General features: G+C 42.8%; 2 protein-coding genes across 7 annotated transcripts in view; both read left to right on the plus strand.

Annotated features, from left to right (window-relative positions):
• The window catches only part of KIAA0825 (KIAA0825 ortholog), a 387,619-nt gene that overhangs the window by 301,720 nt on the left and 68,385 nt on the right, over positions 1–17,514 (plus strand). Inside the window, exon 20 of one of the 6 annotated variants that reach the window (XM_083151782.1) lies at positions 6,651–6,672. The exons of 4 other annotated variants lie outside the window; for them this stretch is intronic. In XM_083151782.1, the coding sequence (XP_083007908.1) occupies positions 6,651–6,657 (7 nt within the window). In that variant the 3' untranslated portion in view covers positions 6,658–6,672. Of the gene's footprint in view, positions 1–371; positions 391–6,650; positions 6,673–17,514 lie in introns of those variants that run through there. One more of the 6 variants, XM_083151783.1, reaches the window with a different exon arrangement.
• Positions 1–17,514, plus strand: part of ARB2A (ARB2 cotranscriptional regulator A) — a 546,123-nt gene that overhangs the window by 566 nt on the left and 528,043 nt on the right. The window lies entirely within an intron of this gene.

Consider the following 17,514-nt stretch of genomic DNA (forward strand, 5'->3'; position numbering starts at 1 on the left):
AGTAGTTATTTAAAAAAGAAAAAAAGAAAACTTTTTGGAGTTTGAGTTTTTTGTTTAAATGATCTTTCTCCTTTGTATGTGCAAGTATTATTACTGCTGTAAATTGTATTTTAACTCATTACTGTAGTCCTCTCCTATTCAGTGATCTAGTGATAATTATTCTGTATTTCGGATGAAGGTACTTGTGGCCTTTGTGTGACCTCTTTCAGCTGCGATGCCAGCCACTTCTAATCTTCTGTTTACTTTTGATCTGGGTAAAGCTAATGGTCTGCTATTGATTGCTGCTTCTGAATCATTGCTATGCAGCCTGTTATTCCAGCTCATTTTTACCCCTTCGTTTGAAGTGAATTTTCTGTTTTCTTAACATTTAGATGAGACTTTCTGCATGGATGTTGGTATTCTCAGGATACCCACCTAAAGCAAGAGATGGAAGTTAAAACAGCACACAACTATAGCGTGAATTCTTTTTGTTGCTGGTCATGAGATAAAATTCAGCCTATACTCTGGATGCAGGCACAAGCCATCTCTGTGTTTTATTATGTAAGCCATATGTTTATTCTTTTGCAATGACATTTTATTGCATACAAATATAATGCATACAGTACATAATCAAGAAGTGCACCATTATATGCGGGTATCATCATTGACAGTAGTGTTCTTATGATAAAATCCTTTATTGCATGTACAGTATATTGCACTGTCCATGGTACTGAACAGCATGTTTTAAGTTCTGTGTTCTAGTCAGTGATTGAGAGTCTTGATTCAACACAGAGCTAATAGTTTGGTAGTTAATATTCAATATGTATATTCACTTACAAGGCAAAACCATGCCTTGTAAGTTAATTCCCCTTTAAAAAAACGTCCGAGTTCGGCGGACATCTTGCACTGCCACTGAACTCGGGCTACATTAAATCTCGCCCATTATCTGATCAAAATGTATGTGGCTATAGAGGACATTTGTATAGGTATAATTATCATAAGGAAGTATTCAATTTGTGTCAATGTTTCCAACAATCGGAAAATCAACACTTTTTGCAGATCTTCTATTCAATCGATTTTTCGACTGTCAGTGGTAAAACACGTGAATTGGTGAATTACTCGCCGATGCACGTGTTTTAGCCAAAACCTCATCTGTTTTCGACTATTTTCTGCAGATGCAAGTTCAACTTTAAACAAAGTCGAATTTGTTTTTGGCAGAAAAGCTGTCCGAAAATGGCCGCATTGAATAGGGATATACAGATTTTTTAGCTACTAAAATCCAGACATGATTGAATACGCCCCTTAATGTAGATATTACTGGTCATATAGGATAGTGGTTATAACTTCTGTGTTATACGAAATAAGTAAATTGCCCACCAGAACCGTAGAACCCAAAGGCAAACTGCTTCTTATTCACAGGCATAGATAGCTGGAATATATGTGATATTATTTAATTTACTTATTGCTCATTATTATTGGTTGTGTTATAAAAGTATCACTTTACTCTGGATTACGTGTTTCACACATAATACACAGGTGAATCCTTGTGTTAAATTATTTCTCATGACTGGAAGCAATGCTACTGTACAGTAGTTCAAATTCTAATTGCTATTTTTGTATTAGTTACATCAAAGATTAAGGCCCTTATTCTGATCGGTGCGGCCGGATCCGAATATGCGGCCAGGACCTTGCGTGCGAAACCCCGCCTTCCATACGGATCGCCAACTCCGTCCGTACGCGGTAAGAAGCTGGCCGAACGGACCGCACGTGTATTTTTCACGGAATACGCCTCCTCCATCTCAGGGAACCTCCCCCATCATTCGATGGTCGCAGACCATCGAATGCAGGACCGAGTGGTCCGCCAGCTCCCGCAACCTCAGACCACACGGACATTTTTCCGTGCAAAAGCAGAGATCTGGGCGGGCAGCTGACATCCGGCGATGTCATATGTCCGCCCCCTACACGTGCGTCACGGCCACATTACCATATGTACGCCCAGCGTTTGCATGGGAACGCCCATGAAACGCAGTGCGTATGCATATGGTAATGAGCCCAAATAGCCCTTCACGCCCCTCTCCACCCCCTGTTCGGAGTGTTCACATTTAATGCGGGATTTGGCCGTACGCCCCGCTCGCACATGCGCAGAGATGCCTCTGCACATGCGCAGACACAAAACATCGGCGGCACGAACGCACGCGGATATTACAGCACCAACCAGAATAAGGGCCAAAGTTACATTATATTGCTCATTGCTGATACTGATGTTTACTGCATACAAAATTGCCAATTTGTGTTGAAAATTATATATCAAACATCTGCATTCCAGTTTGACATTTGAGTGTTCCATCCACTTGTAATGATTAATTGGATACAAGATTTGGTTACCACATTACAGCCCTATAGCTATGAACATGAGAGTTTTTATATTTGAATAGACATGCCCAAAGCACAGCTCCATGCTCCCAGCAGCTCACCCCTTACTTCTGCAACATCATGATTTGGCTTTGTGTTTGTGTCCACCTGGCTGATGGTGCGGGGATGAAGATGTTGTACTAAGCACCACAATTTCTGATAGTAGTTGTTTATCCCTTTGGGGTATATTCAATCTCCCGCCACCATTCCCAATGGGGGAAATGGCGGCGGGGCCCTATTCTTCCCTGACAGCATTGAACAGGGATCTTGGCAAAACGTGCAGGACTTCACAAGCTGTCGGGCACATTCTGCCGAGAACGGCAGGGAATTAACAAGCTCCCGGCAGCAGCTTGTGGATTTCAGTCCGCTTCTCGTGGCCACGCCGCCTTCTCGATGCTCTGCATGCGGGACATTGAATCCCCCCTGCAAAATCCCTGTCGAGCCGGCTGAGAACAGAACAAGGTCACGGCTGTCGGGCCAGCCTGACAGTCGCGACCCTACATAGAATACCCGCCTTTGAGTGCCAACATCTCTGCGAGAGGTGCGCAAAATATCCACTAAAAATTCCAACATCTCTGTGAGAGATGTGCAAAATATCATCTATAAATGCCAGCGTCGCCCACATTTGTTATATAAATTAAAATAAAAATTGTTGTGTAAAAAAAAAAAAAGATTATATTTGCTACGATGAATAAAAGTGTTTGCTTGTCAATTTTCGCACCAATTTCGACAAATTCACTTGGCATTCAAAGGATTAAATACAACTATACATTCAAAATAAATACAGAGAGTATTATTTTAAAAAATATCATATTATTGGTTCAACGCATTTTCAATGGCTTTGAAATAGAAGTTACTAAGTATTGATGAATTTCAAAAGTTTACTGTTCCAAAAATGTAAGAATTCCCCGTTTAAGATCATAATGTAGAATGTAAAACTAGTTCCTAGATTTGTGTGACCAATTCCTAAATATAATGTTATGTTGCCCATAATGCGCTTCTTTGCTCCTCTGTAGAATAACAAGCTGGTAATGTAACACAAGATTAGCAGGCTAGTAGCGTGAATGAAATTTGTGTGTTCAATTTATTGGACATGTTGAATTTACATAGTTTTTGATACTTTATGTAGACAGCTAATATTTACAGAGGGAGGCACTTGCAAACTTTCAGCGTACAGGCAGTTTTCAGAGTTAGTGTATAGCACAGCAGATGTCACTCCATTTGCCTAAGTCCTGCTGACATTTGGAGACGTGGATTAATTGAGCTGGAGAAAGAAATTTAATTAAAATTAAATACAGGCTTGGCCATTGTATCTGTTCATTTGCCTCACTCTGGTGTGTACATTCGCCATGAACATCACAGTTAATTTGTTTAATCAGGAGAGTATGTGAGGGAATCTGCACTTTGTTTTAGTCTAGGAGGTTGCAATAATGGCAGCTACTGGGCCAGATTCCTTGACAAGCTGTGTAAGTTATGCTTATGACTGTATTAGTAGAATGGGATGCAGTTAAAATCCCGGCGGTCGGGATCCCGGCGTTCAGAATCCCGACGCCGGAATCCCGACACTTTCTCCCTCCGTGGGTGTCCACGACACCCCTGGAGGGAGAATAAATTAGCGTGCCGAGCGTAGCGAGGCACCCCGGCCCGCTGCATGGCGAGCGCAGCGAGCCCGCAAGGGGGGGCGATCCACATCCCCCCCTTGTCTGGATTTCGGCGGTCGGGATTAAGGTGTCGGGATTTTGAACGCCGGGATCCCGACCGCCGGGATTTCATACTGAATCCAGTAGAATATCTGCTGTGCTTCAAGAACAAGTCCATATAGGTTTCTTTGATTACTTTTCCTGAGGTTGGCTTCCGATAACTAATGCCATCTTTACATGATGATAGCCATAGAAGCCATTCACAAATGGAGGCCTGCACATGTGCATTCCTCCCACCAGGTTTCTGAACAGCTATGAATCAGGTCAATAGATCGTAAGGCCAATAGATCGTAAGGTCCAGTGGGGCAGGCAAATTCAAAATCTAATGACTAAATTTTCTCTGTATTGTTCTGCACAAAATGTGTGCACCTTATACATAATTGTTAATACAGTAATAATAGTTTTATGCACAGATAAACCATGGCCACAAATTGTTGATTTATTGCATCATCTGCAGTGCAGGATTTGACCCTTGATAATTACACAGTGCCATTTTTACCTGCCCTTCAGGATCTCCCAGAGGCCTTTTAGAAAGTATGCTGTTGTGGTATGGTACAGCTCACACAGGGGAAACCAATGACAATTAGTAGAACAATGGTGCTACGCAAGGGTGAATTGGTAATAGAAGCCACAGGGAAGATCCCCAGTGGGCCGAGGTGTCAATGGGGCTGCCTTTAGCCGGGAGAAGATTGAAGGTGACAGACTGGAGGGGTGGGTGTATTAAGGGGCAGAGGGTGGCACGCTGGTGTAGGTGTGTTAGGAGGTAGAACGTGGAAGACTAGCAATGCGGGTGTGTAAGGGGGCCACTTTAAATTCCCAATTAGCATAAAGTCACAGACACAACTGCAGGGAAAGATACATGAATGACTGCAACTGTGTTCAACTCAGAATCAAGCCCTATGAGGACCCCTCTATAGCTCCTCCACGCAACAGGAGGGGTGCCACTATGTCCAATTCAGAGTCGGCCCGTATGTAGACCCCTCAATAGCCCCTCCCCCTCAATAGACCCCACTTCCATGAAGGCTGCCTCCAGAAATTTCCTGGGCTCCTTTTCCATGCCAATACCCCTCTGGTGCAAAGTGCAGGCTTCCTGAAGTATTCTGAGCAGTGTATTATAAGTGAAAAGGAAGTTGCACATTCATTTATGAAAGTTTTCATTAGACATATGGCATAGAAACATGAACATGTCTAATGCCTGTAGCCTATAATGAAATGTTATAAGATGCTCTATTTTGTGCCTTGGTAAATGTTTAGACACCCAAATGTTTTTCACTTCATCCCGATAATGTGATACCCCTATATTGTCACATACTGTAGGTACATTTTTGTGTCTGTAGACATCATATCAATTCAGTAACCAACCATTAAATATACATAGTAGTAGTAGTAGTAGTAGTAGTAGTAGTAGTAGTAGTAGTAGTATGTTTATTTATAAGGCGCCGCAAAGTGTCCACAGCGCCGTACATAGCAAACAAAAAACAAATTACAAGGTAACGTACAGGGTGTGTTGAAAAATACAGTATGAATAGGGGTATAGCTGGTAGAACTAAAATCAGCATCAGTTCAGAATTAGGTGTCAAAATTGTCCAGGAGACTGAAGATGAAGTAGAGGAAGGAAAGAACAGGACAGGAGCACAGGTGAGGTAAAGAGGTAGGGTGAGTACGTGAGGAAGGAGGACCCTACTCATAAGAGTTAACATACTAAAAATAGGTGGGTGGACGAACGAAAAACAATAGGATAAGTAAGAACGGAGGGGAACGGAGGCAGGATAGGAGGATCAAAAGAGGTTAGGAGGAGGGATAGGCTAGTCGAAAAAAGTGGGTTTTGAGGGAGCGCTTGAAGGAGGTAAGGGAATCAGAAAGCCTGATGGGTGGCGGGAGGTTGTTCCAGTGCAGGGGGGCAGCGCGAGAGAAGTCTTGGACACGGGAGTGGGAGGAGGTGATTAGGTGAGAGGTCAGTCGGTGGTCAGCGATGGAGCAAAGAGGACGGGAGGGAGTGTGGATAGAGATCAGTGAAGAGAGGTAAGGAGCGGTGGAGGAGGAGAGAGCCTTGTAGGTGGTGGTGAGGAGTTTAAAGAGAACTCGGAAAGGAATGGGGAGCCAGTGAAGAGATAGACAGAGGGGGGAGGCGGAGGTAGAGCGGCGGGAGAGGAAAATGAGCCTAGCAGCAGCGTTAAGAATGGATTGGAGAGGTGCGAGGCGGGTGAGAGGTAGCCCAGAGAGAAGGATGTTGCAGTAGTCAAGGCGGGAGATGACAAGAGAATGAATGAAAACTTTGGTCGCGTCAGTGGAGAGGAATGGTCTGATGCGTGAGATGTTGCGTAGGTGAAAGCGGCAAGACTGTGAGAGAGCACGAATGTGGGGGTGAAAGAGAGGGAGGAGTCAATAAATAGCGTGCTAGAAAAGATTTGTCGCTGTTGGCAGTTTTACTTGTTGACATAGAACTTGCGACTGTGTTGTGGTTTCCCATACTTGTAATTAGCATGTGTAATTTGTGCATACAGTACATATTTGTTTCACCTGTAGCAATTCCTGCGGTAATGGGCACTGTATTTCCAGGCTGTAATGAGGTGCTCTTTACCGGAGACCCTGCTTATATAACGAACATGCTCAGAGGTAATACCACTTCTTTCTTTCTTTCCTCTGTCCCTTTCTTATTTTTTGCACCACAATCCGCAAAGTGTGGCAAGTAATAGATTTAAATTTGCTAAGTGCATTTACTCCTTTGTGCCGCCATAAAGAGAATCTATTACTGTAAAATTGAGGCTTGGTTTCAAATTGCACCATTATGAAGTTTTCTTGCAGCAATGTTTTGTCTCTAATACACTTCCCTCATTGTAATTCTGTTACAAACCTGATGTCTAGCATCAAGTCTCACAATAATTATTTTAAATTGCTACTAGGAACAGAAGTCCTGGTGGGATATATTACTACCATTCTAACAAGATGAATTTCAATGCACTTGTAACCATATTATAGTGGATTATGAAAGAGAGAGCATCTTTGAGTTTTTGGCATTCAAGTATACATGTAACCTTCAAATATTATTCCGCTCTGAACTGAAGCCTTCATCATACACTTTAGGCCATTAAAATAAAGCAAGAGGTTACAGGAACGAAATGCAGGGGCTAGTTAAGAAATGATAGTGAGAGAAGTTAGTTTTAATATCATATTTTATTCATATGGTTCCCAGTTTTAGATTATTTTTTAGCATCCTCCAGGAGCCGGCTCCACTGCTAGTTGCCTTAACCCCGTGAGTGTTAAATATACCCTCTGGCATAACTAGAGGATTTCTCATTGTTATGAGTAGGCTGTCAGGATGACATCTGGAAAGGCAGGTGATTTCTCACCACTGTTACTTTGTTATACTCGATTTCATACTTTCTCGCAATCCCATACTTTCAAATCAGTTGCAAGCATCATAAAGTAATCAAAGAAGCAGTGATGTAATCCACACATACCCATAAGGATCGAAAGAGAGCATATTTTACACACCAAAGTCAGTAGAATTACACTTCAATTCTGTAAAACTTTATAAACTAGAAAAGTTTTACACAAGCATTTCATTTCTGGGAAACAAACCCAATAAATAAATAAATACAAATAAATATATTTAGAAACAAATATATAAAAAATGCATTCAGGGTATGGTATGGGTGAGGATGTACTGTATGCCTCCAATGAATATGTTATCTGGATAGGGCCCTGTCCACACAGTCATAAACTCCCATCCAATAAAGTAATTTAGCATATACACAATAAGATTATATGCGTTAAAGGCAAAATATATAGGTAATGAGATAGAGGATTCCTGATACACAGTTCTAACGTTCACAAATGAATGTTGAGTTGGATCATGGGGTATACCCTCAATAGTTAGGTTACTGGTGACAACCTATATTTAACATGGTGCTGGTTAGTTCCCTTCTGATGTGTTCTTCATCAGATAGTATGTGGGAGTATTATTTACTGTGCAAGATGATCATTTGCAAGATCAGAATTTGATAGCACGCATAGGTAGGTTAGTTTGAAAACTGGCATCAAATGCATGCTGGTTCACAATAAAAATACTGTCCATAGTTTTCTTTTATACAGGGAAAAACTTTATGGGTACTTGTGTATTAGCAGGGTGCCCAATTAGCATACGTAGGCTAAGCTATGCTGTCAGCGTAGTCCAACAGCTGCCTAACGTAGTGACTCTACGGCAGCCCAACAGCTGCCTAGCGTAGTTAGCGTAGTGCCTCCACGGCAGCCCGGCTCTGTCCCCGGTGTCCATGCCAAGCCTAATGAGTGCCTCTCACACAGCGCCGGTAACCGCCAGATCCCCTGCACTGGTGGACACTGGCGGAGATGGGATTATTCGGGCGCCAGCGGAGAGGCGCTCCAGCTGTCTGAGACGCAGGTGCATCTCAGATGCTCCTGGGTCTCCGTAATTATTAGCAGGTGCGTTTCATGCATAAAGGGGGTATGCGGGCACAAGTGCGTCCTATGCACAATAAAGGAGGCATTTTCAAACCCCCAGTATCCACGCCAGCCCGAAGCATGGCGAGCGCAGCGGGCTCCGCGAGTAGACGCAGAACACATGTGAAGTAATCTGCGTCCACTCACCACGCTTTGGGCTCGGTGGCTGCGCTCGCCACATTTTTTAAAATCAACTCCACGCTGACGTGGATAGTGGGGTATGAACAGGTCAAGTGGAAGTGGGGCTCGATGTGCTTTGGGCTGGCATGGATAGTGGGGGTATTTCAGGAACACATTCACACCTGCCATACCATGCATCTGAGACAGTAATGACAACATACGCTGATTCTGACAGGGATGCTCGCGGGAACACTACGCTACTTCTGACTGACTACGCTAACTATGCTGGCCGCGGGAACACTACGCTGATTCTGACAGCGCCGCTATGTAACAAGCGCCCGGCTAATACACAAGTACCACTATATCTTACTATATCATGCTTGCCTCATCTCTCCTAGTGTCCAGGAAACTCTTACATTTCTGACAGGACTCCCAGCAGTATGACAGCCCGGTGGTCAGTATACTGACATCGGAATCTCAGCCGCTAGTACTCAGACAGGGGGAGAGCGCAATAATGCCCCTGTCAGTCACGTCCCAACTGTCCGGCATTTGAACAGTCAGGTTTCCGATGTTGGTATAGTGACTGTTGGAATCCCGACTGTTGTTCTGTCATCCGACACCCACAGAGTAGACAACCTCCTAGATCCAGACCCATTCCCCAATGAAGTAAGTGTTCTAGAGTTTTGATGAAATAACTTGTGGGGTTTTGCTTTATTGTGGCCTTGCAGTCTGCTGTTTAGTGATGCAAATGGCCACTCCCGGCAACTCCCACCCTGTTGGTGCAGTTTTGTACCTTTGGCAAAGTATGTTTCACTGCTGAAAATGCAAATTGTATTGACAAGAGAAGTGGGACTGAAAATAAATCTGCCCAATACTTTTATACTAACAGCAAATTCCAACCATGTATATACATGCTTGTAAACAGCCAACACACTTTTAGTGGTTTAAATAACTATATATAGTGACCGCAAACCTCAAATACTGTAGAATATGGCCATAATATAGAATAGCTGACAGTAATTTTAATAAATATACATATATAAGTTTTCAGAATGTGCCAGAAATTAAGATATTTGAAATAAAATTGTGATCATGGGGTAAAAATTAAGTGTCCTGTGCAATGTTCCCTTCAATATCCATAATGAAGGCCACTTCAGCCAGGCCCTTGGAGAAAAAATGAGTCACGAAAGGCCAATTTCTAAAGTTAATATGCATAAAATATATATTGAATTAATTCGGAAGTGTTGAATAATTAACCAACTGCCTATTTTTATGCAGACAATTAACACCAGTAACGGGCTGAGAAATCTTTGGACACAGGAAGACACAAGTTACGTAGCATTCCATTTACACAGTGAGAGGGCCTGCATTTGGGAGATAAGGAAAATGCTTACCCATGGCCCTCTCAGGGTTAATCTGACAGGGTGGAAATGTAAAATGCTGTTAAAAATGAAAACTCTTAGGAGTGAAATAAAGTAATGCCTTAAGTGTGAGCTCAGAATTCCTATGGGACTGAGCGCATCCTTCGGCTTAAAACATAAACTGAGCCTTAATTAGAAAGTTTAAATTGTTTTTTTATTTATTAATTTTCAACAAACAAACTTTTGCTTTTAACTTAAGGACAAGGACCACCTGTTCCCCTTATGGGTGTGTTACGGTTTAAGTTTACAATTCTCCAAATGTTTTGTCATTAAATTATTATATATAATATTGGCTTTTTTTTTGTTTAGTGCAGTATGCAAAAATGTAATCCAGGTGCATTATTATATATTGTGCTTTAGGGATGTGAAAGAATAAACAATAAACAGACTCAGTTGCATAACTTATGGAGGCAGTGGAGGCATTGGCCTCCAGGCACCAGCTGCCCAGAGAAGCAGGTCTGGGTACAAGGAGGTGTAAGGGATACAGTTGTACTGGGTCTTGGGGGGGGAGAGGAGGGATAGATAAAACATTCTACAATTGTTTCCTGCCGATTACTGGAGTGTGAAGAGGAGCAGCCAGAAGACCCAGTAAAGGTGTCTATGGGCTGGAGGTAGGGAGGGGTATGTCGACACACGTTCTAGGTGCACCACTGTTAATGACCTATTACTTCCTCTTATCGTAAGGGGTTTTCATGTGTCTCCCAATAGGGTGATGCCTTGTGACATCAATGCAGCCAGTCCGCACATGCTCACTATAAGAAGTTCATACACAGACAAGATACAGTGGAGGTAACTTACTAAATGCATCACTTACAGTAATCTGATACTAATTACACTACTGTAGCTTATTAGAGGAAACCAGCGGGGACCTGGGCCAGCTGCTAAAGGGGACCAATGCATCCCCTTCGCAGTGTCTGATGCCACTTAACAGCATTCACATAGTAATGTTTTTGTTTTTTAAGGGGGCATAACTACATTTCCTGGATGTGAGATTTCTCCCTTAGTATCCGTATCTGAACTTTAGGTCAACATGCATTAGGCGACATAGAAAAAAAGTCACATCTTCAAAAGAACGATAAGACATGACTTTTTAACAATTTTTTTTTTACTTTTTTCAAACTTTAGCATCCACATGGACAATACTTGGGAAAGGTAAATTTCACCAAGCTCAGCGCTAGCAGAGTGAGGCACCTTGCCTGAAGCTTGTTGAGGGAAGAGGTACACTAATTAGGGTTCCACGGGCTACAAGATCAAAATTGACACACCAAAATCCTAAACAATCTCATGACAATGTTTTCATGTGTGAACCATTTCGTGTCAACATTTTGCTATTGTAAACTTTTTCCCCATGTCATCCTTGTACATGTCAACCTCATGAACCAACCACCTCAGTATCAGCTCTGAATGTTCAATTGTAAGAGAAGATACTCAGAAAATTAAATGGAGAAGTGCCATTAGGGCTTGATTGATTAATGGGCAGATGGATTACTGTATAACTCCAGATCCCCACATACAAATATGCCTATCATCACAACAACATAATGATGTCTGGTAATAAATATTTTGATGTAGGGAGACACCGAGGTTCATAGTGTAAAGTTTTACATTCCCTACACAGAACTGGTCACCATAGGCGAATCTAGAATTATGGTAATGTGGGTCCCAGATCCAGACATAACAGCAGGGGGACCTTTGCGCGGCGTAGCCGCGTGGCAAAAAAGAGGTGTGGCCTCATGGGAAGGAGGCGTGGCATCACAAAAAGGGGTGTGGTATTACACTTTAGACCATACACAGTAATGCCCATTACACATTTTAGCAAACTCCGTAATACCCATTACACATAAGGCCACACACCATAATGCCCATTACACATTGTGCCACACATCATGATGCTCATTACATACTATATAACAAACCGTAATGCCCATTACATATTTGCCACATAAGTGCAACTTACCTACGTGCTCATTGCGAGGGGGTTCTTGCTTGATGGCACCATAGTACCCATTACACATGATGCCGCACACCATAGTACCCATTACACATGATGCTGCACAAATAATGTCCCTTACACATGATGTTGCACACATAATGCCCCTTACACATGATGCTGCACACATAATGCCCCTTACACATGATGCTGCACACATAATGCCCCTTACATATGATGCTGCACACCGTAATGCCCCTTACACATTAAGCCACACATTATGCGTAATGCCCCTACATACCGCCACTTGTAGCATCCCTTAAGCAATACCCCCAAAAGTGCCACTTACTGTAAATTTTTATATGAGCCTTCGCTGCTGTTGCAGGGAGAGATGGAGAGCGGTGCATCTGCTTCTATGGGGAGAGGAGCAGAGCGCAGTGCAGAGCACGCTCCCACTCCCCTCCTGGTGTCCCCTCTAGCCGAGTGGACATTTGAAATATTGTGCGCGCTGTTGTTGTGCGTGACTTCGGGGGAGGACGCCGGGCGCCGGCACCACATGATTAAGGGGGGGGGCTGAGGTGAAAGCGGGGAGAAGAATTGGAGCGGAAGCTGCAGGGGTGACAGTCATTGACAGCTGGGCAGAGAGCAGGGGGCTGCCCGGCTGTATTCAGAGCACTGCAGGTCACGGCTGTTTGAAATAATACCCCTTTCACAACAGTAAATGCAGGGATTTACCCAGGAATATGGTCCCAGGATCATGCAGGGACATTCCCAGGCTGACCCCTTATACACCAGCCTAGTCCCTGCATTTTCTGGTGTGAGGGGGATAGACAACCACTCCCCTCTGCCTACCCCCCTTTAACCAACCAGCTATATCTTCGGAACCAACTGACCCATTTACATGAGACCAGTATCATATTGAAGAACTTTTGAGTTGGCTTCGCATGATTTTGGTCCCGTGAAACTGGGCTGTTTGGTTCCAGAGAAATCTGCCCTCAAAGATCAACTGAGATCAACCTCGAGCTTCAGTGATGCCGAAGGGGGAACTGGCAGCCGTTGAACTGGGTGGGGGTCGGAATTAGCGTGTCCCATGTTATCCTATAGGGAAAACGTTCCAGCTTTGCCTGGCAGTATCTCCGGTTCCCAGGGGGTTAGAGACACGGGGCTAGGCTCGTTGGAAAGCCCCATTCCTCAGCTACAAAATGGGCTAATGGGTGGTCCGGTGCACCCCCGGACCACCCCCTAGATTCGCCTATGCTGGTCACATCCATAGTGTACAGACCACAGCTCAGGAGCATGTTGACCTTATTCTGGCCCTCAGTGCCAGAACATGAAAGGGGAAAGCTCAAATGTGGCCATACTACAATTGCGTCATTAATTTACAACAAGTGTGACTCCCCCTATCGCTGCCTGCTTATAGCTGAGCAGCTGTATTGGAAGAGTGTCGGCCTCATATGTTAAAATAGCACACAAATCTGTATATAGAAATAGAGACAAAACAGGGCTATAGGAGAACATTTTAAAATATAACATTATTCTGTAAAAACGAAAGAGAATGACAGAGATTGCTCCTGGAAAGGCATTGAGCAACTTATATGCAGCACAGCACCTCTTATATCCCCTAAATAGCACCTCCCCAAACCAAGATATCAAGAGAAGAGCTATCTGATCGCTGATCACATAGGTGACTAGCAACAAGGGAGACCAGAAACAAAAAGGTATTTCTGTCACTAGGTTGGTGGCCGTGGGCCCTAATATACTGATGTCTTTGGAAGTACTTTCCTTATAGAGTGTGTCATAACAGAGAGTATTCTGTGTAGTTTGGGATGTTCTCACTTCATATATAGTAGTAGAGTGGTATTCAGATTGGAGGTCTTTAGCACAATGATGCCAAGACAGTATTGGGGGAACTTCATTAGAGTGATGTCATTCAAATGAGGAGGGTTCTGGAAGTAACAGTATATGGAGCTTATTTCACTGGAGGGAAATACTAGCTGCTTTTATATGTGGCCCACAAATACTTTACCACTCTATTTTTACACTGCAGTTTATATTTAAGCATGTGCTTCAGGTGTCAGAAAGAAGGGTGGTGCCCACAGGGGTCCTGAAGCCCAGCTGCAGCAGCATTCAGAGAGCAGGGAGGGTGGGCCAGCCTACAGTTATCCCCTTCCTGCGCAGTGCATCAATAGGGTACATGGCCTTTGTCTCCCTTGTCTGTGTATGGCTCACCTCCACCTCACTGACAGATTCGGCCTTGGTGGGACCTGCCTACCAGGCAGTTGCTTCCTGGGAACTGCTGTGTTGCTCTGTGGCTGCAAAACGAGAGGAACATACTTAATAATACTTACTGTAATAGTAACAAATATTTTAGGGATGGGGGGTGTTAGTTTAACACTAACGCAAAAGCGTTAGTGTTAAGTCCACTTTGTTATAGTGAAGCCCATAATGCATTTGACTGTTGTTGTGAGGCAGGACTTTTCATGAAGAAGATGGCAGATAATAGGTACAGGACAGTGGAGGGTGAGGCATTGCTAGTCTGGAATTTAGCCTGTGATGTAGTAACCTGTATAATAATAATCCTGACGTAAAAAAAAAAAAGAGAGAGAGAGAAGGAAGAAAATTAAACATCTAGTTATGCATACTGTGTCTCCACAATGTCCTGCATACACTGTATGTGTTAGAATCGCTTCTCAGTTCTTTTTTTAATCTTTTATTCATAGCATTGCAGGTGATGAAAAATTTATGCCTTGAGTCTGGCAGTGAAATAAATGCAAAATGAAAACAGAAGCGGTTTATCCTGACAGCTTAAATATCTTTATCTAGCATATGGCTGCACTGTAAAAATCACTAGGTGACTTTTAAAATCTCTCACTAGTAGAAAATATCAAGACTTGTAAAACGACGAACAAATATATCTGTTCCAGATATCAAATGCAACTTAAAATATGGTAATAATGCAATTATGTTATTAAGTTGCTCTAATTTCCAAAAAAGGAAAACCATATTTTACGGTATTAAAAAAAATGCTTTAAATCTTTTCAGAGTTTGTGTATAGTAACTTTTTCATTTTTTTAAATAAACGCTGTGTAATAATAGGTAACAATACAATAAATGCAGTTCTATTTATCAATTTTTAAAACATGTCCTGGTTGGTTCTGCCTTGATTTTAAATACATATATTTATGTTTTCTCTTTTATTGTCTGCAACAGATTTTATACCGTAGCCACCTGACAACTGTACTGTCGCAACTGTGACGGGATAGTAGCGAGTAAGGGATCTCATAAGAGTTGGGGCATACAGAAAACTGGGCAGATTGTCACCCAGTAGAGATAGTTACTGTTTGGATCAGATTGGCATTTGGGTGGATTTAGGGTGGGGTTTATTTTGTCCGTGTTGTGAATACCTAAATCTTTTGCAGTAGGCTGTAGACCTAAAAAGAGAAGCTGCTTGAAAGTTGATATTGGACTGCGGAATAAGGGGGGTTATTCTGGTTGATTCGCAAGGCTGCAAATTTGCAGCCTTGCAAGTCCACCAATCTCCGCCTTGCAAATGGTTGGCTGGCGCCACCAATTCGCAAGCGCAATTCTCATGCAGGGCATGCGAATCATTCGCAGGCCAGGGGGGAATGCCCACATCTTTCGATGGTCGCCGACCATCGAAAGATGTGCTGCGTGCACGCATATAAAAGTGAGTTTCAAGTCCCTTACATATGCGTGCATGCTGGGAAGGAAATGGGCGGGCAGCTGACATCTGGTGATGTCAGCTGCCGGCCCCCACACCCGCGTCATGGCCTCATTAGCACGAGAACGCCCGGCATTCTCATGGGAATGCCCACGAAACGCTGGGCGTTCCCATATGCTAATGGTGCCTGCCGGCTGTTCGCCGGGTGCATACACAGGGTGCACACACCCTGTGTATGCACATGTGCAGAAATGCGCACAGCGCCACCATTGGGCCCCATGCGAATGCATTCTGATTGTGAAGCATTCAGATTAAGGGCCTAAGTAAGATCCTCCAAATAAGTCATTACCTTTTTTTTATTCCGAATAAACAGAGCACCAGAGAAATGCATGATACTGTAGGTAATGTATTGAAAACATAATTTGGGTCCTATGGTGTTCTGAGTAGGGAGGAAACAGGGCAAATTAATATATTGCACAGACTATGGAGAAAATGATGCGTTTTCTTGGGAACATCTGATTTCCTGTCTGTAATCCTACCGAATTACAGAGCATGGAATTTATCTGAGCCTAACATGAGTGATAACCGAAAACAACAACTCCTTAGCAAGTTCTTCTTCAGGTATTTATTTAATATTCATTTATTTATACAGTATGACTCCAGCATGTTACATTGTGGTTTACATTTGGGAACACGGTAATAAAACTGTCAGGGAGATGTATTACCTACTCAAAAGGACAAGTGGGGAAGTTTTACTTAGTAACCAATCAGATCCTGTCTATAATTTTAAAGAATATACTAGATTAAGGATAGTGAGAATCTGATTGAAATGGAAAGCACCTTCACTCACCCTCATTTGAAGCATCGCTCCCTTAGTATCCGTTAGTCAGACAGAGAGGTAAGTGAACACTACCACTAGATAAGCAATAGTTAAATATTAGGGGATATAATCATTAGTAGGATATTTACCAACAATAAGTTTTAGCAGTGAAGGGCCCACAGGGAATGCACAGGCAGGAGCCCAAACTTAAGGGTGAAACCACGGAGTGTGGTCAACAACCATAGAGCAACTTGGACAACCACCAGAGGGGACCCTTACAAAGATGAAAGGGTTACATCAGAATTTTCTTAAATGGTAGGTGAGCTAATCTTTGTATTGTTTGCATGAAAATGAACCAAGTACCCATGTTCATCAATAGTCCTACAGTGTTAATGATATATTTTATAATCCTATCCTTAGCTCATGGAGTAGAGCTTATGTGGACAACTTACATATTACAGTAAGTGTGCTTATTGTAAAATGCATAATTACATCATTAATCACATAATCTCCATCTGAAAACGTATCAGACATTTACATTCCCAGTCTACCCCACTCCACTTTAGAACAATGTACATTTGAGCTTATTACATCTGAGCTTATTACATTGTACTTACTACATGTGCTCATCTCAGTACACTGGTAAGATTCTTGTGTCCCTTGAGGACAGAGTGACGAGATGTTAATAGTCCTAGAGAAAAATCATTGTCAAAGGTAACAAACCAGTGGGACATGAAGTGCCATTCATGATTTATATGTCATACATACTGTAGCAAGTTTATGGAAATGAGAATATACTGTTTTATGTAACTGTATCCAAGACCCTCGTTATAATTAGCCATACGACTGCCATGTGTCCTAGTTTTCCCAGGTCAGTCCCCTTCACTCGCACAAAATCTTTACTCTCCCAATCCTTACTTCCCCAAACCTCCCATATCCAGATGCTGTATACCAAAATAAACATGACAATGTGGGATAGGCTCAGTGAA

This window comes from Crinia signifera, chromosome 1, assembly GCF_055691185.1.
Source record: "Crinia signifera chromosome 1, ASM5569118v1, whole genome shotgun sequence".
Taxonomy (NCBI): Eukaryota; Metazoa; Chordata; class Amphibia; order Anura; family Myobatrachidae; genus Crinia; species Crinia signifera.